Source organism: Daphnia magna, unplaced genomic scaffold (assembly GCF_020631705.1).
Source record: "Daphnia magna isolate NIES unplaced genomic scaffold, ASM2063170v1.1 Dm_contigs117, whole genome shotgun sequence".
Taxonomy (NCBI): Eukaryota; Metazoa; Arthropoda; class Branchiopoda; order Diplostraca; family Daphniidae; genus Daphnia; species Daphnia magna.
The window spans coordinates 189,134-212,263 of NW_025533128.1; the positions used below are offsets into that span (position 1 = coordinate 189,134).

General features: G+C 36.2%; 3 protein-coding genes and 1 pseudogene across 5 annotated transcripts; 1 reads left to right on the forward strand and 3 right to left on the reverse strand.

Annotated features, from left to right (window-relative positions):
- The first annotated feature begins 754 nt into the window (after window positions 1-754).
- LOC116920518 lies at window positions 755-1,713 on the forward strand. The gene is made up of 3 exons (XM_032926640.2): window positions 755-979; window positions 1,050-1,271; window positions 1,335-1,713. Exons 1-3 carry the CDS (start codon window positions 843-845, stop codon window positions 1,633-1,635), a joined length of 660 nt encoding a protein of 219 aa, XP_032782531.1. The 5' UTR covers window positions 755-842; the 3' UTR covers window positions 1,636-1,713.
- On the reverse strand, window positions 1,701-4,283 carry LOC116920517. The gene is made up of 6 exons (XM_032926639.2): window positions 3,593-4,283; window positions 3,415-3,534; window positions 2,748-3,357; window positions 2,601-2,681; window positions 1,983-2,539; window positions 1,701-1,921 (listed from the first exon to the last, which is right to left on the reverse strand). Exons 1-5 carry the CDS (start codon window positions 4,100-4,102, stop codon window positions 2,052-2,054), a joined length of 1,809 nt encoding a protein of 602 aa, XP_032782530.2. The 5' UTR covers window positions 4,103-4,283; the 3' UTR covers window positions 1,701-1,921; window positions 1,983-2,051.
- Window positions 4,284-5,668: 1,385 nt separating this feature from the next.
- On the reverse strand, window positions 5,669-7,804 carry LOC116920622 (annotated as a pseudogene).
- Window positions 7,805-8,055: 251 nt separating this feature from the next.
- On the reverse strand, window positions 8,056-9,959 carry LOC116920520. Of its 3 annotated transcripts, none has more exons than XM_045166932.1 (6): window positions 9,812-9,959; window positions 9,654-9,738; window positions 9,430-9,594; window positions 9,256-9,363; window positions 9,131-9,191; window positions 8,056-8,219 (listed from the first exon to the last, which is right to left on the reverse strand). In XM_045166932.1, the coding sequence occupies exons 2-6, from the start codon at window positions 9,732-9,734 to the stop codon at window positions 8,215-8,217; spliced, it is 420 nt and encodes a 139-aa protein (XP_045022867.1). In that variant the 5' UTR covers window positions 9,735-9,738; window positions 9,812-9,959; the 3' UTR covers window positions 8,056-8,214. The 3 variants fall into 3 exon arrangements, with proteins under 3 accessions (XP_045022867.1, XP_045022868.1, XP_045022869.1); XM_045166933.1 differs by having other exon boundaries at window positions 9,654-9,723; window positions 9,792-9,945; XM_045166934.1 differs by having other exon boundaries at window positions 9,654-9,723; window positions 9,812-9,939.
- Window positions 9,960-23,130: the final 13,171 nt, after the last annotated feature.

Genomic DNA, 23,130 nt, shown 5'->3' on the forward strand with positions numbered 1-23,130 from the left:
AGTTCCTTCTAAGACCACCACCGTCCACCCCAACTTCTCCACTGAAAGAAACGATGAGAGGTCTTTTCACTTTGGATCTGAAAATAACATTTTCAAATTACTAAAACATACATAGAGAACATTAGCAAAAAAAATACTTACATAAAGAAGGGACATTTCGACAAACGAATCGCATCGTCAATGTAGCTGGCTCTCAACACAGTAATAAAGTTCCCAAATTCCTCCCTGTTTGCATAGGCCATTTCATCGGTGGCAGTAAAAAATTTGGATCCTTGTGTAGGGGAGAGCGGGGTTATTTTGAACGGGGGCTATTCTGAACAATTGAGATATGCATGTGTTTATCAATACAAATTTAAATATTTTTTTGTACACAATGTTGATTTTTATTAGATATATGTGTTAAAAAAGGTTTGGTAAAAAAATATAAATTATTTAAGAAGTTATTTTCGAAATTATGTATTTTCTGATTTTTTTTTCTGTGTTTTGAAATAAACCTTCACTTTCGAGGATTAAAAAATGTAATTATCACTTTTTAGTTAGAATAATTCAAAAGCCTGTTCAATTTACTTTAAGACTATGTAAAAAAAAAACTTTTTTCTTTTTCCTTTTTTTGTTTAATTAAAAAAATTCTAAGTAGTCTTTTGTGGGGCTATTTTGAACAGGAAAAACGGCTCTTTCTTGGCATCATAAGTCCCTCCTTTGGGAGGGACTTAATTTTGCTTCGAGCTAAATGAGTTATGCGAAATATTCCACAGATAACAGTGTTTGCTAACTGTGAAGCCTCTCATCCACGCTCTATTCTTGTCATCGATCGATCATTGTGCTTCACGTCTTGCTTGAAAATGAGTAGGCATAATTTATCACAGTGGCCGATTTCAATTCCCCACAAACAAGAAAGAGTTAAATTTGCTTTACAGTTTGTCGAAAAAGAAATTCCATTTTGGTTAGGAAAAGTTTACATTGATGAGCACCGTTTCAGGTAATACATGCTGTAAAAAAAAATGTATGCAAACTTGCACATGATTAAAATGTAATGTTCATTATTACAGGTTTAATACTAAAGGGGTGGTATCTTCATACACAGGAACTGAACGGACCAGTATCCCACACAGTGTTGGAGTAGTTGCTTGCATCTCCCAACCATTCAACAAAGGATGCAATCTTATTCGTCAAGTTGAAACCAGGATTGATTCTCAACAGTATACCAGCTTTCTCATGGAAATTGTGTCGTCATATCCAACAGTTGGGCTTATTTCAATTGTTCACGACAAGTATGTATGGTTAAACTTTTTGTTTATTAATGTTATCATAATTTTTAATTTATTGCTTAACAGGTACCCTGTTCATAATAGTACCAAAGTAAAGTCATGGCTCGCTGGTCAACAAAGAATGTCTGTTTTTTCCTACTGGCCACCAGCAAGTGGTGATTTAATGCCAATCGAGACTGTGTTTTTGGACATACTGAAAGAGTTTGATGAGCATGAAACTCGTGTTCATTCTGTTAAAGCTCTTTGGGAAGAAATTCAAAATGCATTTGCTGCTGTGACCGAAAAAGAAGACTACGTGAAAAATTTGATTTCAAAAATTTTTCCGAATTTGCGTAAAATTGCGGAAAGTAACGGAGAAATGTTGTAGTGAAATGTTAATCAAAACTTTTCGTTTCTTGTTAAAGTCTATCATTAATAATAAAGAACAACAAGTAAGGTTAACGAATCACACCTTGTATTTTTCTTTCCGACAATCTCAAATTTTTCCTGCTTGTAACTTGACCAGATTGTTTATTAGGCATACTAGGAAGACACTCAGCAGTTCCTTCATTAATGGTTTCAATATTTTCTTTGTCGAAATGCAGAACTCTAGATGTTTTATTTGTTTTCTTTGATGCAATAGAAACCGTTTTCGTCGTTGAGATATCATGAACCTAAATTGAATTGTAAAAGATAATTGCTATAGAGAAAAGAAATTGTAAATTAGGATTTTACTTCTTTTTGTTTGTTTTTGTTTGAATTCTTCCCTACAGAAATTGTCTTCCGGTTTTCTGCTTCTTTTTCTTAACGCTGTTTTTCGTCATATTGTTCGCGAATACGCTTCATTTCTGGTGAACTTGTTAGACACCTTGCTGCACCTAGTCTTTTATTCGGCTTTGGAACTCTAGGTCCACTTTGTGCCACTTGAGGTAGTGGGAGAATGTCGTGTGGACGAAAAGAGACAGGTTCTACAAATTTGACTGGAGTAGATAACAGCATTTCTGTTCTTGGAATTGGGGAAGTAGCAACGGTAGAAGGCGCGGTTGTTGACAGTGACGGCGACGACCCTTGCTGCTGTTTGTGAGATGAGGTTATTTGAGATGAGATCATTTGACACGAGGAAGATGACGATGCTTCTTGCAATACGGAGGCAATAGTAATTGGAGTCAACGTCAGTTTTCCAGCAGAAGAGACGCTCAATAAATACTGACTCTTAGGTGCTTCTTGAGTTTGCACATTGTTTTCAGCGATAGTAAAAGTTGGTGGGATCTCAATTCCAATTGTTTGATTGTCTATATAAACAAAAAAGAAGGTTATACCAACATTACATAATTTTATACAAGAGAATTTAACCTTGAATAGGAAGATGATTAATAATTGATGATAGCGTTAGACCATTACTACTGCGCGAGGCACTTTGAGAAGAGGGCGTAGCTAAAAAAAAGGTAGAGGAAAAATGAAATTTTTAAAACAAAATAAATAGTTTTATGACACGCATACCTGGTAAATCTGTTACTATAGATGCAGCAAACATACTGTTAGGGATGGCATTTGGATCTAAAGGGAATATACCTGTTGCCTGAAACCCTTTCTTGATGTTAGTCTCGGTAAATGCTCGCAGAATCGCTGGTTTGGAAAGAAGCGGGACATCATAAATTGACACTCGTTGTCCGGGATGCTCTCTCATCCAATTTGCATGACTTTCGGCAAGATGACACTTAAATGGACCATAGATTGTTCTATCTAATGGTTGAGATGCATGGGAAGTGTGTGGTGGCAAAGTTTGTAGGATGACGCTGTTTTCTTTTGCAAAAACACAAATTGAATAGCCCATATGACTAATGTGGTTGTCCATAAAAAGTAGGATAGGCTTTTCTTTCGTGCATTTCACTTTTGAGTGTAAATGTTTAAGGGCAATCAAAAAATTGTCCTCTGTCATCCAGCCAGAAGGGTGTGCCAATGGAAGGAAACCTTCTGGCATGTTCTTCATTTTGTCATTCACTTTTTTACGGGGAAAAACGAAAACACCAGGGAATAACTTGCCAGCTGCATTCACGAATGGTAACATGGTTACGTTGACGCCTCTTTCAGCAGACGTCATTTGATGCACCTATAATGTTTTAAAAATTTAATTAAGAACAGTTATTGAAAGAAACCAAAATAATACCTGATGACTGCCTTTTTGCGCAATAATTTTTGCTGGATCCACAACAGTAGGGTTGTTTGTCTCATCTCCATTAAAAATGGATTCAGGACCAAATGTGTACTTCTCATAGAGCTCCTTAATCTACAAAAAACTGTGATATGTAACAATTTGTAAAGAATTATTATCAAAAACAAAATACCTGTCCATAAAAATTGTTCATAACAACTTTATTCAAACCCGCAGCTCTAGCCTGGCTTGTGGCTTCTGGTTTACGGATTGAGAGTCTTTGGTTTCGCTTCAGGAAGTTGGTGAACCAATCTTTTCCAGCTGTCTCACTCTTCACCCAACTTGGAGGGACCGGAATGGAATTAAAAATAGCAAAAGAGAAGACGAGCTTTTTCAAATTTGTTGGACTGAGGCCATGGCTTCTCTGTTGAGATTCGATCAAATAATCTGACAATTGTTTCTCGTGTGTTGGGGATAACACTTGAAGATGGTGAAATGATGGTTTTATTTTCGTGTTTGGTGGTACGTTGTAAGGGTCTTTCACGCGTTTTAAGTAGGAATGAAGTGTTGATATAGGGATACCACTTAACAAAGCCACTTCTCTAAACGATTTGCCATTTATTTTAATCATGGTTAAAGCATCAAGGATCTCTTTATCAGTAGGTGGAGGTTTCTCCTTTAACCTATTGTATACACGCACCATTATAAAAAGATCCACAGACTTTAAAAAATAAGAAAACTATTTGAAAGGAAATGACAGCCTGTTTTTCAACACGTTATGACTTGATAAAAAAATCAGTCTGCTACAATAAGCTCCGCCTTAAAATTCCCTCCCTTAAAAATTCCCTTGTTTTCTTAAATTTTTTTTTTTTTATTAATTCAATTTTTTTGTTTTCATAATCATGAAATATATTGATAAATTGTTATAGAAAATGCTAGTTTGATTACATTTTTGCATTTATATATCCCTAAAAATTAATATAAAGCTTGAAATAAATGATATTTTAAGCTGTTCAGTTTAGCCCCATCTACCAATGGGCCAGTTCCGATAAAATGGAGGGTTTTCCCGTTTTTGTTTGATTTCATCATTATAAACCCCCCCACAATTTATGGGAACACACTAAATTATAACACATTTAGCTATATTTTGTTATAGAAATTTGAAATAAAACATTTTACCTCTCTATTTTCGACTTAACGGTTGGTTTGTCATCTTCTTAAAAAAAAATGACTTCCCTTTCCTAAAGTCCTGCTTTCACGAGCTGATCCACACAAGAAAGCTTCTGGACGTTTACGTCACGGCAGACTTTGGGCAAGCAACGGAAATTTTTTGTGAAGCCAACATTTTCTATACATAAAAAATACATTAGGCTACAAACAACAAAATTTAAACAAAGCTAGAGAATGGTGTGCCTAGTTTGTTCTTTGCAAACAGCTTCCGACGCTCTTCGACTTGTTCAAAACTGAGCTTGTTCGCTTTCTTTTTTAAGGTTTTTTGCAACCTTTTCAGGGATTTCTTAGGGAGACCTCTACCACTAGACGTAGATGGTTTAGGATCTAACAATAAAACTTACATCTTTTACAAATACATCTAAAACTTTTTGATGAAAAAAAAACCGTTTACTATTACCATCAGGATCAGAGTCGCTATCCGGATCTTCAGACTTCAAACCGCTCATGATATTTCGAATCATTTTTTCCAGAGACTTTTTATCCATTGTTGCAATCCGAATGTACAATAGAAAAACTTATTTAAAATAGGACAGATGAGGAACAAACTTGAAGCTGCTGACGTAAAAAACGATCTGACTTCAGCAGATGATATTCAGATATGCGCATATGTCACCCTAAATGTAGAGAACTTTTGTTTCAGTTGGGAAGCTCCACCTTTCGAGCCCTATCCTACTTTTTCCCATGTTCAAAGGAAGGAGGGGGGGGGGTTGACCAAAGTCAGCATCCCGATATCTACTTGTAGTTTAACCATTTCTCTTCCTCAATTATTGTTTTTTTTATTTGCTGCTTTTTTTTGTTTTACACCAAATTTGTTTCATTTCTGAAACTCTGCTTTTTCACTCCTATCCTCCTGTTTCCCACGTTGAAAAAAGAGATGGGTGGGATATTGGGATAATCTTCGCCACCCACCACCCTGAATCCCCGATAAATACAGTTCTACACGTTTTTTTAAAGCTGCGTCAGTAACATGTTTTAAAAAATGGTTTATGGCGTTGAAAAATAAGAATAAGAAAAGAAATGATAGAAAACAAAAACATTAAGAGAGAATAATTTTATTCTTTCTGTTAATGATGCATGACGTAGCAATACACGTCGAATCAAACATTTACGCGCTGCATGAAAAAAACCTAAGTTGTTGATATTTTTGTCTTAAATTAGTTATTTGAACAGATTTTGGATCGATGGTGATTTCCCCGGCAACTAAATCATGTAATGAAAGATCGACTCTAAATTTGTCCAAGACTCACCGATGGAAAGTATCTGCATAGCCACACCATTCAGTCAAGGGTTTTAGTTTCTTGCCCTGAATCAATTACAGAAACACAAAATTAGAGAGAAGAGTCGAGAAACTGTCGATAATTTTTACCTGGATGAGTTCAGTTACTTGTCCTTCAAACTTTCCTTGTTCCTCATCCTCCTTCAGCTGATTAGGACCCGAAATGTAAAGTTCCATAGGAGATATATGGTGTTCAGTCCTAATGGGATGACAATTCCAGACGTTTTTAAAAGCTTGGAGAGAGCGCTGGATTATATCATATGCAACCATGTGTACATTGTGTAGGCATAAGAGATCCATCTCGGAGTCCCCGTCTAACAGACCGTCAGTTTACATTTCTCTTTAGAATTTAAAGATTGGAACAAATAAAAGTATTTTTTTATTACTAATACACTAGACAAATGGTTATGACTTACTGGAAAATTTCCATAAATGTGATTGTGCACCGTTCAATTGCATCCTTCCACAGTCACTCTACTCGTTGATTATGCACAGATTTTCCAGTGCGAAAGCTGTTACGGATAACACCTCTGGCGTTTATCATAAAATTTGCAACCAACACATTTTCCCCGCCCAAGTCTGACCTGTAATTTACAGAATATGTTAATTAACATGTGGGGTGCAGCTAAAAAAATAAAAATAACGTATAGCTAAATCTGTTAACTAGACCAAGGTTTTTTTAAAGTCATTCATTTCTATTGATTTTCTTGTCATTTTTTAGTAATTACCTTACACTTGCTGGGTAACCCCACTCCTCTACACTTTTTTCGAAAAGGCCAACAACAGTTTCAGAATTATTGTTATTTTCCAAAGAAATATACGGAATGAGTCGGGAGTAACCATCGATTGCACCATGGATAATAAATCCATATCTAGACCGGATACAAAAAAAATAGAATAGAAGTTTAAATTAATGAAGTACAAAGTTTGATGACTACTTGTTAAATTTATGGTGCTTATCTATGTGCCATAGGGTTAGTGGGGATCTAACATGGTACACTCTTCGATGGATCCTATAGCTCATGGGAGCATTCTCACTTATTCGGACGTCCTATTAGCATGATCTCAGTCTCTTCTGTTTTAATAAAACATTTTGGGATACTAAGTATCCCTTGAACATTTGCAAACCTAAAGTAAAACAGAAAGGATTAAATTGTGGATTAATTGTAACACAAAAACAAAATTTTGCACTCAAAGAATAAGCTTAAGAGATAAAGAAGCTTCACAAAAAAACTCACCAAAGCGTGGATTTTTATTCAGCACCCCTGTCATGTAAACCTTAAACTTATCGTCAGAAACATGGGTGTAGTTTTGCCTAGCTGATAATTTGGATTCTTTCATGACTCGAAAGAGTGATGTCATGGACACTGATAGTTTTTGGCAGATTTCTTCGACTGGAACTCTATGATCTATAAAGACAGCCAATTTATGTAAAATGTCAGCATTAGGCTATTGTAATAAATTATCTAACAACTCTTTAAGTTGAAGTATGTTAACTTGAATACTGTTTTAGAACGGGTGTTACTCCTGTGGGGGATAAAACTACAAAAAAAAAAAAACAGATGAAATCAATATGATATTAGCTTAGGTTAGTTTAGGGTAAACAAACTCATAGGGATTAATACAAAGGTATATATTAAGCTACTATTGCACTAACTTCTTATATCGAACACTCAGCAGTCAGCACTGTGACATTAGATTCTTGCACATACTTATTACAAATTTACCATCCCTGTTAAAAAATGGTTTAGTTTTAAATTTGGTGTCTGAAACTTACCAGTTTGTAACGTGTTTTTCGAGGATAGAAAGTTTTATAGATGCCCCACACGTGAGGCACTTTTCGAATAAAACTGACATTTTAACTATGAACTCAGCTGACAGGAAGAACTGTTCCGCGCACAGCTTGTTAAAATTCACGCAGCATGTGGCGCTACTGGTGTCAAAATCGATGGAAAAATCGAGGGAGATGCCGGTCTCTATAGTTCGTAGGACTATTCATTATATTAGCCACTAGATGGCGCCAAAAAAATAGCCAGGTTGAGGTGAAGGGTTGAGGTGAAGGGTTGAGGTGATGGGTTGAGGTGATGGGTTGAGGTGACGGGTTGAGGTGAAATAGGTGGCACTAAAAACTTGCCATATAAAAGAGGTGAGTGTCTGGAATCATTTATTAACCAAAACAAGTTAAACATAGCAAACGTCCCTGTTTCCAAGTTAGAATACATTCCCCAGAAAACAGCAATGGTGGACGTCACTCTCGGAGGTGATGATATCAGTATTTTAAACTGGCATTTTCCCATCGAGGACAGTCACTCTGATCACCCGATCATATTGTTTCAAGTGGCAGTGGCACAACCCAAGTGCAGTACAGTAAATAAAATAGTGCCAAATTTAAAAAACATAGATAAAATGAAGTTTCTTGCTAAGTTGGAAAGTAAATTTCAGAAAATAGAAGATCGATTACCACTAAATATTTCTAAAAGTAATCTAGACAGTATAATAGAAGAGCTTACAAATGACATAGCGAATAGTGCTAGGTTAAGTAATCTAACGAGTAAGAAAATACAAGAACTATATAATACTATATACCGTGCTATGTATAGTATTGTATATACCATTAACTTTATACACTATATATCATGTACATATTTAAAATATATTAATTATTATATAATGATACGTACAATGCTCCATATAGCACTGTCTATAGTACAATAAGTCCGAACAGGAGCATGTATAATGTTATATAGATATACATTACACAAGCACTATAGCCAACACTATATATAAGATAACTATATACAAGTACTGTATGTGATTTTTCTATATTATTCTATATTATAATAATTGTTTATACCTGTTACACATAATAATTATTACTACATATAGCTAGTTATATATTTAGATGTAACAGTATAGTTTATAATGAAATAGTATTTCGTATTTATAGTACTTATATGTAGGTACTATATAGTACCTGTGTATAGTTCTTCTATACAATGCCTCTTTATAGGTATTATATAAGGATAATATATATAGGTATTATATATGACAATTCTACATAGAATAACTATATAGGTAATACCTATATAGATATTATATATAACTATAATACATAGAATAACTGTATAGTTAATAACTGATAGTTATTCTATATAAATACTTTATGTACACATGTACACAATATTTCACACAATAATATTTATTGGTTTTCAATTTTTTTACCTTCCACTACGCTTAGAAGATTTGCTAGTCTTTCACGCTCCGACTCCAAAGAAGTAATTTTCTGGAAATGGAGATATTTTGTCAATAGGAAAAAGAGCTATTAATTTAATAATTGTTTAACTTACCTCGTCAGAGGCTGCCTTTTGCGCCAGTAAGGCTTCTTCTAGCAGCTTTACCTTGTCCTTGAGGCTAGAGTTCTCCTCTGCAAGGACCTCCACTCTTTTTTTCCACTCCTAAATAGGGGTTCACAAATTTCAAGAATGAATGTATTAAACAAATGAAAAAGAAGAAAAAGTTACCTCACTCGTGCCAGCAACAATGATTTCCTCATTAGTGGCTGCTCGCACATCAACACTTGTGTTAGTGACTTCCTGCGACTCATCTACGATGAGAGGCTGGGGAGACATTGAAGAATCATCTTCCTGGGTTACTGACAAAGATTCGTTTGTTACTGGATCCATAAACTAATAGAAATACAATAAATAAATTAATTTTATATAACTTATGATAAGAATTCAGTAACCTTTGAAGGAATAGGTGTCTTCGACACTTGTAAATGAGGCGGATTAGTGCCTTTGCACTTTCTTTTCTGCCTTGAAGACATTGTACTTTAAATTAATATATTAAGATATGTTAGAAAAAAAATATACAAATAACTTACATATACATCTTTCAAATTACCTTGGATATGGAGTAAGAACACAATAAACCCAACGTGTGCAGTTTGTACTTTTTTTTGGCCTCTGTCTGCTGTGTATACGTCAACTTGATCTCAGCCAACGCGACGAAACGGTAGGACGAATGTGACCATCAATTCGTTGCACTATTTCGTCGCGTCTTCTAGACACCGCTACGCGTGCTGCCCCCAATGGCACCATTTTTAATCTTTGGCACTGTCAACAGCAGACTCTTTTTCAACGATTTGAAAAATTTTTCCCGGCGATTCAAAATTGGGAAAGCAAGTTAAAACATTAAGTTTAACACGTTCAAAACAAAATGAACTTCAAAGGCATTGTTTAAGGGAGTTGAGACATTAACACATTATTACCAATTAACTGAAGCTTTGGAACTAGCTCAATCATCGTAAAAGGTATGTATGTAAAAATACTTGATATTTCAAATGTTACCGTCAGCTAAAATGTCACGATAGTTTAATTAAATCATTTAGGAATGATCGAAGAGAATGATGTGAGGATGGAAGATGAATTTTATGATGATGACATGGAGCATGATGTGATTGAAACTGGAGAGATCCTTTCACAACAAAAGTACAAATCAAATAGCATTGTGGTTGGGTAAAAGTTCCCTAATTACATAAAAGTATGAAGCAAGCAAGTATTGTACATTTATATTTGATACGATAACCATAAATTATTTTTCAGGAACAAATGGCTGAAAGGACTAAACAGAGTAAAGAGAAAAAGAGAGAACTGAGAAATGGTCCTAGCATGAAAAGATCCAGAATGAGAAATTTACAGAATCAGGTTAGTACTAATTATGAACAAAGTTACTCATGAATTTGTTATTTAATTATTTAGCTATCCTCTAACACTCAGTATCAATGACGATTCATTATTTCATTCTAAATTAGATGGCGACTATGGCCCGAGAAAACGAGTGCCAATTTCTCTGCCTTTTAACGAGTAAAAATGACGTAAAGTATTCGTCAAACATCATTGTGGAGGGATCGTTTGCCAAAAAATTTGAGGAGCGGATAGAATTTCGTGATATGGAAAAATTGTGGAATTCTGAAATGTATAAGTTACAAGGTATTCACAATGCCATTACTATCTCCATATACTATTTAAAAATTATTTTATTTTTCAGAAGCACGTATGTTAACCAACGATTGGAAAGAAGCCAAGGCAAAAAGAGACAAAGACATAAAAGATTTAAAAAAAGCAAATAGAATCAATAGCTCCTTAAATAGCGTGCCAGTTAACCGTACCAACCATCAGGACGCGAATTGTGCCGCCGCTTCTGCCAGCATTCCCACAGAGGATCAGGATACCTGTAGCCTTTCTGCCTCTACCGGATCATGTGTATTTTTGCAGACCACAAGTGAAAATCAGTCTATTTCCATCAGCCGTACTGCCTCCAGAGTCCAACCTGTTCTGCCGGATAATTTTACCGTAACACTACCCACTTCTGTCGGGTCCACTGCCTCAAAAAACTTACAAGTTATGCCCAATACTTCTTCCAAGAAACTGCCCGTGCCTGTAAGTTCGACTGGCCAAAGTGTTTCATCTATTTTGCCGAAAAATTTCAACGCTAAACTTCCAGCTCGTCCTGCTACTGCTAGCTCTGCTGCCTCCACAGTCCCCCTTGTTTTGCAAAATAATTCAACCCAGCAAGTGGCACCTTTTGTCAACCGTACTTCCACTAGAGTTCCACCAGTTCCTGTTAACCAGAGTGCTTTTGCAGTCACACCTGTTTTACAGGGCACTCCTTCTTTGAATCTTCCTGTGAGCCCCACTGCTGCTTCCCCCATTCCTTCAAGCTGTCCTCCGCTAAATGCTGATGATACTTGGATTGTCATCTTTAGGAAAGAGATCGATGGGATTACTGTTAAGGTTTAATAGAAGTTAAAGATGCATACATGATTTACTTGAAAATTTTTTTATTTCAGATGAAATTTCAAAAATTCCATGAAAATCGAGTTGGTGGGCTAATCACTATCAACGGAGAAAAGTACTTATGTGCCGCCATTCAACAAAAGGGTTCTCAGCAAACTGCATGCTAGAACTTACGTGACCCTATATTATTTCCTCAACTTTTCTAAATTCAGGTATAATGGAATTTTAACTGAAATTGTAGTCTACTTAACGATAATTTATATTTTAGATAAAGTTATTAAAATTCTACAAAATTCGAGTGAGTGGTCTATTCCTATTAAAAAGAAAAAAAAATGTGTGTTAAACTTACCTGATTCCTTTATGGCAACTTGATATCAGCCAACGCGTCGTACCGTTAGGACGAATGTGACCACCACTTCGTCATACCGTTACGTCGCGTCTTTTAATGTGCTGCCCTCAGCGGCACAATTTCAGTCATAGGAGTGCCCAAATGCAGACGATTTTTTTTTAGTTTATAAAATTCTTGCCGGTAAAATTTTTTCTGAATGATCAAAATGAATGACGAAAGAAGAAACTGATTTATTTTACGAGGATATTAATATACCAAATCAACTGAAACTTAAGCTTAGAAGAAGCAAATTGAAACAAAGATTCGTCCAGAATAAATGTAAAACGAAAAGGTACGGTTAATAATAAACACATACAAATATTTTGCCAACAAGAAAGCTCATTAATAAGAAAGCTTGTTCTTCGACATAATAGGTGAACTTTGTCATTTATTAACTGTCACTACTGTGTTATACGCTTTGCCCCATTGCAAAAGGTAAATAATTTTTTTTTGTTTGGTTTTTAATGGATGGATCATCAACTACAATGTCATGAACTCATGATTATGTAACCAAAGATTCAGGAATGATTGGAAAGGGTGATGTGATTACGGAAGATGAGTCTGCTGATGAAAATGTTGAAGAGAATTTGTTACAATCTGATGAGCATGCTGATGTTGATGATGAAACTGAAACTGTTGAGTAAAAAAAATTACAAATCATACCAAAAAAAATACAAATCATACAAAAAAAAAATACAAATCATCTCAAGTAGTTGTTGGCCAAGAATTTCCTAATTATGTAAAGGTATAAATAGGATAAGCGTTGTATGTTTACATTAAACCTAATAATAACTTTTCATAAGAAACAACTTGCTGGAAAGACGACGAAGAGTCGTAATAAGAGAGAACTGAGGTACGGCCCAAGTAAAAAAAAGAACTAGAATGTGTAATTTAAAAAATCAGATGTGTAATATGAGTGATGATTCAGGAATGTATTGGTGAAGTTTTTTTCATTTACTGTGCCTCACACCTAGCATTAGATATCAATAAAGCTTTATTTTTAAATTCTGAATTAGATGGCAAATATGGCACGTGAAAATGAATGCAATTTCCTATGTCTGTTGATGAGTAAAAACGAAGTTAAATTTTCGTCAGACCTAATTTTGGAAGGACTATTTGCCAAAGAAATAGAGAACCCCCAAGAATTTCGCGAGGTACAAAAACTATGGAATACCGAAATTGATAAGTTACAAGGTATGCAATTTAATCGTTTTGAATGCATAATATCTCGATTGTCACAAAAAACATTTTATTTCATACAGAAGCTCCCATGTTAACCAGAGATTGGCAAGAACAAAAAACAAGGAGAGATGAAAAAATAAAAGAATTAAAGAAATCAAATCGCCTGAACTCTTCTTCAAAGAAATTAGCAGTTGATGAATTCAGCAATCTTCAATAGCAGAATTCTGCTTCAGTCTGTGTTCCTACAGAGAGCTCATCTACGGTCTCATCTGATGGGTTGTAGACTCTAATACCTCAAAACTGCAAGCTCATTCCAACCGTAATGCTTTGACAATCTCACCTGCCCCGCAACTTCTACTGGAAAACTGCCCGCTCCTACTAGCCAGACTGTCTTGAGCGTTTCACCTGTACAGTGCAATGCTACTCGAAAACTGCCAGCTCCTGTAAGCCAGACTGCCTTGAATGTCCCATCTGTTCAACCAACGTCTAGAATAGAGAAAATGTCCATTTCTGTAAGACGTTTTACCTCGATTGTGTCAACGGTAATGCAGACCTGTGATGAAAATGAGAAACTGCCAGCTCATACTACCCGAACAGCTGCATCCCCTACTCAATCCTGCTCTCTTCCGCCAAATACTAATAATACTTGGATTGTTATTTTTAAGAAACAAGTCGATGGTACAACTGTTAAGGTATGATTGAATACAAAAATGCAACATGGTTTACCTAATGAAAATTTCTATTTTAGATGAAGATCCCTAAATTCAATGAAAATCAGGTATGTACCCACATAACACAAAGCAGTCCGTCGGATGTCCGACAGATGTCGGGGTCGTATGTTGAGTACATCTTTTTGATATCCTCCGGACAGCCCGATATCCGATTTGGATGTCCTATGGATGTAATTTTTTTTGGTTTTGACCGCCCTCAACAGCACCGTCGGACATTCTAATGATATCCGAACGGGCTTTGATTTGGCTATAAATATGACATATATTGGACCTCTAATCTAGAAAAAACATTAGGCTATATCAGGATTCAAACCCGGGTCTCCCGCACCACAGTCGAAAATTATTCCACTGTGCCAATCAATATATAAATTGTATGTAATTTTCGAACCATACAATGGAATTGTTGTAAAACACTTGAGCTTTTTCGATAACAAATCACATACAGGATTTTTAAGAAGTCAAGATGATGTCGAACTTAGGTTAAACCAGAAGTGTATAAATTGAAATTAAACAATTTATGCTAAGTATTTTATGAATTTTAAACTTTAGAATTTAAAGTAGTTTTTTTTTATTTGAAATTAAAATCCTATCATAAGTATACTTGCTTCGAATATTATTAAACAGTGTTCTATCGAATAAGAAAAAACTTGATTCGTTTTGTAAACAAATACGAATAAGTAGTACAAACGAATACGAATAACGAATAACGAATAAAAAGGATGTTTTAATCGCAAATACGAATAATATTCGAATAACGAATAAATTTTAAATTAAAATATTCAGAGTCATAGACCCCTGGTTGCTCCACTATGGCTATGTTCCTTTTCAGAAAAGGGGTACCTTCTCGTGGGAACACTATACGAAAAAACGAGGATTTTAGTGCGGAGTGTAAGAGTAATTTTCCGCCAGGTGCGAGCCCCACCTGGCTATAAATGATCCTGTGCGTGGAGTGAACACCAACACACCTGCAAGAGGCGCCCTCGTCTGATGGAAAACGTCTAGTGTTTCCCGCAAAAGGGTACCCCTTTTCTAAGAGGGAAAATAGCCATAGTGGAGCAACCAGGGGTCTATGGTTCTGGAATATCATAGACAACGAAGTGGAAGACCGCTAACGCCTATATCCCCCTGTAGCGATGCGCGTCACATGCCGCATGGTGGCGCTGAGTCCGATAATATAATAATTTTGGGTTTCCCTACTGATCCAATGCTTCACACACCGTCATTTAAAAATTAAATCATGCACGGTATCACTTGGGTATGCACATGTAAATTAAGCGCAAAAATTCAGCATATCGTGTGAATTATTTCATATTTTTAGTGGTTGGGTAACGTTCGTTCATACAATGTTTTTTTCCCATTATTTTTCCGCAGCGTTTCACGATTGATACAAACTTGTTTCGGAAAATATAGACATCGGAAAATATAGACATCGTTTAATTTATTTTTTCTTTCCCACATATGCGTATATCTTTATACAGAATGATGATCAATTTATTTTTTAAAAAGATGTGGAACTTATTTAGAGGTTGTTTTTTTTGCGCATGTATTGCTTTGTTAACGGAATTTACCTAAAAATTTATCATTTGCAAAAAGCTAAATAAGCTGTGTAATGTTCATTAAATATTACTAAAATGTGTGGCTAATAGACGATGAACGTATTTCAACTTGTATGTTGTATACTTATAGACATATTATAACGATACTTCCGGCTGACTTTTTCCATGTACTATTAGGCCCACGCCATTATTATTATCTACCATCTTTTATTGCAGTTTTTATCGTTCGACATTGTATTACAGGATCATTCTTTACAGAAAACCCATGCCATGCAACGAATTATTCAGATACATTATCATCCAGTTCGGAGTGATCGTAATAAATGTCGTTGAACTCTTCTTCATCAAAGATCCGCTGTAAAGCAATTTTGCAAAGTTCCGCCAGTGACCAAACCATAACACCTCGTAGGGAAAATCCATGCATAGAAAAACAGTTATGATCGATCAAGTTTAGCTTGATTGAACTTTATAAATTACCTGGCAGACCCAAGAATGAGCTTTTCCGTGAAATCGCGATAGGAAGGGTTCCATATTTGAAGTTAAGCTCAAATACTTTGATCGTAGTCTCCCAAGTGTTTCAGCGAGTTTCCGGGTGTTACTAAACTATGGACTTGGACAGTCCAAAATGGACTACTAAAATATGGACTTCGATCCAAAACTATGGACTTCACCAGATGGCGCTGCCTGTCACAGTCCATATTTTAGAACTTGAACGCCTCACCAATGGCCATACTAAACTATGGACTTTTCCTGGAAAGTATGGACTTTATCCAAATTAATCAACTGGAGTTTTTGGTTAAGCTGTCCGCTAACAACTGTATATTTCTCATTCCTTTAGTTGTATGAAATTCATGTAGTTGTACGAAATTCATATGTTGTGCATTATAAGGCAAAAATAAACACATTTCCACCCTTTTTTTATTTAGTTAAGCCATTATTTCGTAGCATGTTTTTAAGTCTGCTAGCATAAAACGTATTAAATTAAATTACCCAGAGAACTAGAAAGAAATAAAATTTGCTTTTATAAATCTAAGATCTAACCTGCTACAACATGCGGACATATAATAACGGGAAAAGTTGCGCACGCAGAAAAGGCTACTGCGGTGGCCACGATATTTTCTATTGTTTATCAAATATCTCTACATTAATTACATGCCAAATTTTGATTTAAGATTTTTTGTCATAGGTTTCAGTTAACCTTTTTTAAATAAAACTATTATCCACTTATGCCCACATGTGAAGCTTTTGTTCAAATTGGTTTCGGCCGGTTTTTGTAAATGTGTAGACATTCGACAGTTATCTATGTATTTGCTTCATTTTTAAAAATTTATTTTAAATACATTCACATAATTGGTAATTGAATATTAAATGCTTTGCCGAAAGTGGTTTAGAAGATGCGTCATAACAACGGTGACCTTCATTTAACGTAGGGGGATTTAGTAATAGGGTTAGGGTCTTTAGAAGTAAGAGATCCCTCGTTGTCTTCATTCGATTGTGATTGTTCGTGCATTGTGCAATACCTTAAGTACGTGATTCGAGTGTTACAAAAATGGTGAAAACAAAGATACCCTCAAAGGAGTGCTTAGTAGACTTATTGCAGCTTTTTGAACCAGAATCCAAGCTGCAAATTCTAACTGAAGTGCCGCTTTTACCAGAAGCTTGTTTTTCCTATATTTTTAAATGGAAACCAGAATGTCGCAATGAAAAAGATTGGCGAAGCGATGGATATAGGTGGGTTCAGGGAGCAACTAAAACGGTTATGAGCAAAAACGGAGCGAAGTGCACCAAGTTTTATTTTAAGGCCCAGGTGGAGAACACAAGTGTAACAGATGATGTAACAGATGTAACAGTTTTCAAAAACGAGCAATGGTTTGCTCCATGTATCCAAACCGAGTGTTAATAAGATATTTGGGAGTCGAAAAAAGTGCTAAAATGTTTGCCCACGGTAACTCAAAAAATCCCAACAAGAAATTTACTCGAACAAAGGATTCGGAGCTGCAAAAATTAAAGATGGAAAAGGACAAATATCCGGTGAAAGTGTATAGTGAAAAGTTGGTGGAGGCATTGGTGAACGACGTTATAGATGAAAGACAAAAAGTAGATGTAGTTCGGGACTTGCGTTTAGGTGACGATGAAATTTATCATCTAATTGAGCTAAAACAAGAAACTGATTTTATCCATGACATTGTTCTCTCTCCTTATCAAATCGTCACTTGCTTCAGTAAAGGTAAGATTTTTACACGATTGTTTGTTATGTTACAATGCATCTGTATTTACTATGAACAACTATTTTAGAAACTCTTGGGAACTTCCAAAAACTCATTGATCGCGATAATTTGCCATCAATATGCCTGTCGTACGACACAGCATTTGAAATGGGAGATTTTTATGTTTCTATATAACCTTACGACACACGGAATTTGAGGAAACCACCGTGATTCCTCTCATGTTCTTGATACACATGGAGAGGATTGAATATGTTCATAGTTTTTTCTTTTCGCGGGTTGCTGAACTCATTCCTGAAATAGCAAGCTCTAAGAAAATTGTCATCGTCACCGATAATGAAAAAGCCATTACGAATGCTGTTTCCAAGACATGGCCTGATATTCCTCTTTTTCGTTGCTGGATACATGTGTGGCAAAATATTAAACTCCAATTAAGGACATTTAATATTCGACATAAAGTTGGGGTTTCAAACTATAAGACTGATTTTATAATTCTTTTACTTCAGAAATCAGAAAAATCGTACAAGTCCGTTCTCGCTAGATTTTATTTGAATAAATGGGACAAGGTAAGTTTTGAAATGCATACTTTTCATGAAATCAAAGAAAAAACTAGATATTATTTATTTTCCAGAATTTTTCCACCTACTATGACAAAAACATTGATACTGATATTAACAAGATGGGATAATGGATTCTGCTAAAGTTTGGCATCAGACTGTTAACGAACAATCAATCGGAATCATTGAATGCCACAATGAAGCGGCTAATAAATTGGAAGAGACTGTCCATAGATCATATGGCAAATTCGTTGAGAATGATTGATGGTTTTTTTCTAATGAAAATTCGAAGAAGGAAGCTAGGTGGTCGGGATTACACATTATTGCCCCAGCTTCAAGAAAAATCTGCTGGAAGAGCTAAAAATTGGTGAACTACCAGAATTTCAGTCTTCAGAAGATTTGTTCAAAAAGATAAAATCTTCACGATCATCAAAACACGTAATAAAAATAAACAATGTTACGATAAATTGTATAAAAATATTATTGTATTTCAGGAAGAAGACACAGTCAATTCGTCAGAGAAACTGAAATCCGTGGTTTATCATACTCCTGGCGATAGTGTCAGACAACGAGCTATGGAAATCATAAGGGAAAACCGAATCCAGCTTGTACCATCACTCAAACATTGGTCAGTTGTCGGTTCATGCGGCAATATTTACGTCGTAACTTTGTTCAAAGCTGGTGTGCGGAACATGACATGCACCTGTGTAGCTTCTGCTCTTTGCTCACAAATTTTAGCTGCGATGTACAGCATCGACTGAGATATGGCAACGAAGAAAAAGGAAAACATTACAGTGACGCAACGAAAGTCCAGAACGCGCGAACGGTATCGCAGGAGTGGATTGAAAAAACCTTCGCGACTGGAAAAACAACTTGGAAATCCTGTATTGAAGGTCTCAAATCAGCAAAAAAGAACCGACCCAGTCATTCATACGCCGGAAGAGCCTGATTCCTCGGAAATAGAGGAAAACTTATTGCCAAACAAACGGAATTTAAGAGAAGGTCGAGGGGTCACCGAATCTTTTTCCCGAGGTTCATTCCTTGAGAAAAAGCAGAAAAAGGGGTAGAAATCACGGGAATTTAGGGAAATCACGGAAATTTAGGGAAATTGCGGAAATTTAGGAAAATCACGGAAATAAAACAAAAATTATCATTAAAACGTCCGATTAACTGCTTTAGATGATTCTTTAGTTAGTTTTAACTAATTCATGTGTATTACTAGTGAATTACTCGTGAAGTATTCTTATATTTTGTAGCAAAATGCCATAATTTTGATTTTTGAAGCATTCTTTTTTATGTATCACGGCAACTCTGTAGTCGCTGAACAAGCGAAATGCAGCAGATGACGCATTGACGCGAAAAAGTGGCACCAAACTGGAAGATTTTGAAATAGACGTTTTCTATCCTTTGAGGAAAAATGGACTCTATCTGGCGTCTCATATGATTAATATTCTTAAAAAACTAGGATATAACTACCTTAGGACTCTTGCTCAAGTTGAAGACGCAGAATTTCTTCAAGCCGCTGTCGTAGAGTCTTTCGTTGATTGTGAAGAGTATTCGGCACTCCCTGAAGAACAGAAGAAAGCGTTATTGGGGCCAAAGTTTTGGAGGAATCCAACTCAATTTAAGTTTCAATTAGGAGAAAAGGCCGCCATTTCATCACTTAAGCCTCTATGTTCAGAATTACTGGCTAAGATGCTCTTAATTTTTCCATCTCCTAACTTGAACTCAACATCGAGCTCAACATCATCCGTATGTCCAAAGACCACATCCCTTAAAGTCTTAAAAAAGAGTGCCTGTCTTACTACTTCAAACTCTGCCAACAGCAGAATCACTGGAAACCAAGCTGCAAGCAATTTCTCTACTTATGCCAATATCCTTGATAAGAAGGGGACCGTTGATATTTCAGGAAAAGACATTGAGAATCACATACTTGACTGGTGCAAGAAAAGAGATAACATCGTCTATGACTCTGATGATTTTTACATCAAAAATTCAAACCAGCTCTACTGCAGGCCCTGTCATCATGCATACAAGTTTACTCTTGGGGTTAATGGCTATCGGAAAGCTACAAATTTTCTTCAACATATATCCTCCAAACACATTATTTCAAATTTAGGTACCAAGCTTTCTTTTATTAGAGAAACAGTTTAAATTATGGTCGCGGAGATATAGCTTAGTTAAATATTGCGGCATAAGTAAAAAGTTTTTAATTTTATTTTTTAGTTGGAATAATAAGTCGAATGGACCAGCTGTTGTTGATAGAACTGTAGGGCAACCCAAGAAGGGAAAGAGATCAAGTGGAAATATTTCAGAAAACTCAGGTAATTAGTTTGTTCGAATTTTTAATATTTAATGATTAAAAATAAATTTTTTATATCTTAGAGCAAGTTCGTTCGCATGAAAATCAAAAGAGATCTCAGACTGCCACTAGGACTGAAAAGGGTGCCACCTCAAATGCAGGTGATAACAATATTCATTTATAATATAATCTTATTATTAATAGCTTTTCCCCTTATAAGATCCTATAGTGATGCCGGTTTCATCCTTAAGCTCCGATGATAGTGAAAACGAAGAGTACCCAGTCATTTCAAGCAAAGAAGAGTCAACACTTGAGGAAGGATCTACCCAGGATGAAAAAACCAGTGAGGAGACAAGCTATGAAATAAAACGCAGTCGTTTGTTGAAGCATAACTCATGGAAGGGAAATAAAACTCTCACACAGTGCTCGTCATCTCTCTCACCTAATTTAAAGGCTACCATGAAGGCAACATCGATTAAACCAAAAAAATCAAGATCCGACAAGAGACGATCGGCCATGATACGAGCCAGTGCTTATGACCTTTGTCAATCTCTAATCTCGAATCACTTTAAAGTCGTCGACGACATCGCAGCTCTTTCCAAGAGGAATGAGAACTTGAGCGCCCGACTTCAAGAAATGGTGGTTGCATTAAAGAAGCAGGGTCGTGCGCATCCTTTCAGTGTCCGGCAAGAATGCGAAGCTGAGACCATTTCTCTTCTGAAGCGGATAATGAGGCAAGCGGTTTCCCAATCTTCTAAAAATAAAAAAGGCCAGCGTTACAACGATACTGTGCTTCTGGATTTTTCGCTTAGCCTTTGGATCGTTGGTGGCCCACAGACATATGAGATCCTATATGACAATATGCCGGGAGTTTTCCCTTCTCCTACTGTCATCCGAGGCAAGTTAGAAAAATATAATCCGTCATGTGTACCAGGTAAGCGTGTTCAAGCCGTCATTACATTCAACTTACCATTTCAAATAAATTCCCTTCGAATGTATTTCTCAGGATCTATATATCTTGATACGTTGTTGGACATCATCAAAGAAAACAACTACCCCAAGAAAGTGTTAATCTCTGAGGATGCAACTGCCATCATCCCTAAAAGAGAATTCCACTTGCGCTACAATTCCATCCTTGGGGGAAGTTTACCATTAGGAGAATCGGGCTTACCGGATCCGGATGGGGGTGTTGTTAATTCGGCAATGGATATAATCCAAAACTTGAAACTCTACCCAGCTGCGACAGTTAAATTTGTCATCATGGCCCAGCCACTTGCAGATTCCGCACCACCGATCAGGATTGGGACATTTGCGAGCGACAATAAGATGACATCTCTTGATGTCAAAAGAAGACATGCCTTCATTAACGAACGATTGAAACAAGCTGGCCTGGAAAGAGTAATGACTGGGTCAGATGGAGATAGCCGCGAGATGAAATTTATGCTCCAGCACCTGGGGCTTGGTATGCACGTATCTTATTTGAAGTATTCGAAGAACTCGGACGAGTATCGCTTCTTCCAACTCTGTCCAGGATTTGTGTGCAACATTATTTGCAGTGATTTTGTAATCCAAGACGTTCCTCACATAGCAACCAAGCTAAGAACGAAGCTTTTGAAACCTGAATTAATCCCTCTAGGAAATTATGTTGCAACTGCTAATGATCTTCAGTATCTTCTCGAACAAAGATCGAAGCAGAAAACTCTTATTCGGCAAGGTTTGTTGATTATACATTTTTGTGCGAATTTAGCCCGAAAATTTTATATCGATTGTATTAATTTTTTGTTCAGGTGACTTCATTTTAGCGGATAAAATGAATTTTGATGCTGCTGAGCGTATATCAAAGCCGGAAGTTCGCCAACTACTTCATGAAGTCTGGAAGGTTCGTAATGATTTCGTTAGTCTATCAATTTTAATTAAACGTCAATGCAAATCTTCACTCAGTTTTCAACTTATGTCATTAATTCGATCAGGGAGATGCTGATGGGACATCGTACCTCGTAACCTCAAGTTTCTTGGATAAGAGTCTATCTCCACTTGAACGGATCAACCGCATCTGGACTACAGTATTCTGCCTGCGGTATTGGCGGCTCTGGCTAACAAGTGATGGTATCTACTCCTTATCACAGAACTTTATCTCGTCAAATGCGTATTTGTCGATAGAAATCAACGCACACACCTTGCCCCTGGTCATGAGGAAGTTTTGTCTCGAAAAAAATCCAGAACTACTTTTAACCTGGTTATTTGGAAGCCAACAATGCGAAAGTTTTTTTCGAACCGTGCGAGCGCTTTGTCCTGTCGGCCTTAACAAGCCTAATTTAACAGAGGGTGAGTTTCTTGATAGGGCCAGAAAAGCAGATGCACACCTTCATATTCAACAAAAAGGAGCTGAAAACTGCATCACTTACCGCCGATTTGAGCAAAAGAAAAATCACAGTGGAGGTTCCTGGGAAGCTAAAATAGGAACGAGCCTTCCCACCGATGAA

Excerpts from the sequence above, each read along its gene's own strand:
- LOC116920518 (XM_032926640.2), top strand. The coding sequence starts at position 843 with ATGAGTAGGCATAATTTATCACAGTGGCCGATTTCAATTCCCCACAAA. Across the intron at positions 980-1,049 it reads ATTGATGAGCACCGTTTCAG|GTTTAATACTAAAGGGGTGG; the intron begins GTAATACATGCT and ends TCATTATTACAG. Across the intron at positions 1,272-1,334 it reads ATTTCAATTGTTCACGACAA|GTACCCTGTTCATAATAGTA; the intron begins GTATGTATGGTT and ends ATTGCTTAACAG.
- LOC116920517 (XM_032926639.2), bottom strand. The coding sequence starts at position 4,102 with ATGGTGCGTGTATACAATAGGTTAAAGGAGAAACCTCCACCTACTGAT. Across the intron at positions 2,682-2,747 it reads TATAGTAACAGATTTACCAG|CTACGCCCTCTTCTCAAAGT; the intron begins GTATGCGTGTCA and ends CCTTTTTTTTAG. Across the intron at positions 2,540-2,600 it reads TAATCATCTTCCTATTCAAG|ACAATCAAACAATTGGAATT; the intron begins GTTAAATTCTCT and ends TTGTTTATATAG.
- LOC116920520 (XM_045166932.1), bottom strand. The coding sequence starts at position 9,734 with ATGTCTTCAAGGCAGAAAAGAAAGTGCAAAGGCACTAATCCGCCTCAT. Across the intron at positions 9,595-9,653 it reads AGACACCTATTCCTTCAAAG|TTTATGGATCCAGTAACAAA; the intron begins GTTACTGAATTC and ends TATTTCTATTAG. Across the intron at positions 9,364-9,429 it reads TTGTTGCTGGCACGAGTGAG|GAGTGGAAAAAAAGAGTGGA; the intron begins GTAACTTTTTCT and ends ACCCCTATTTAG.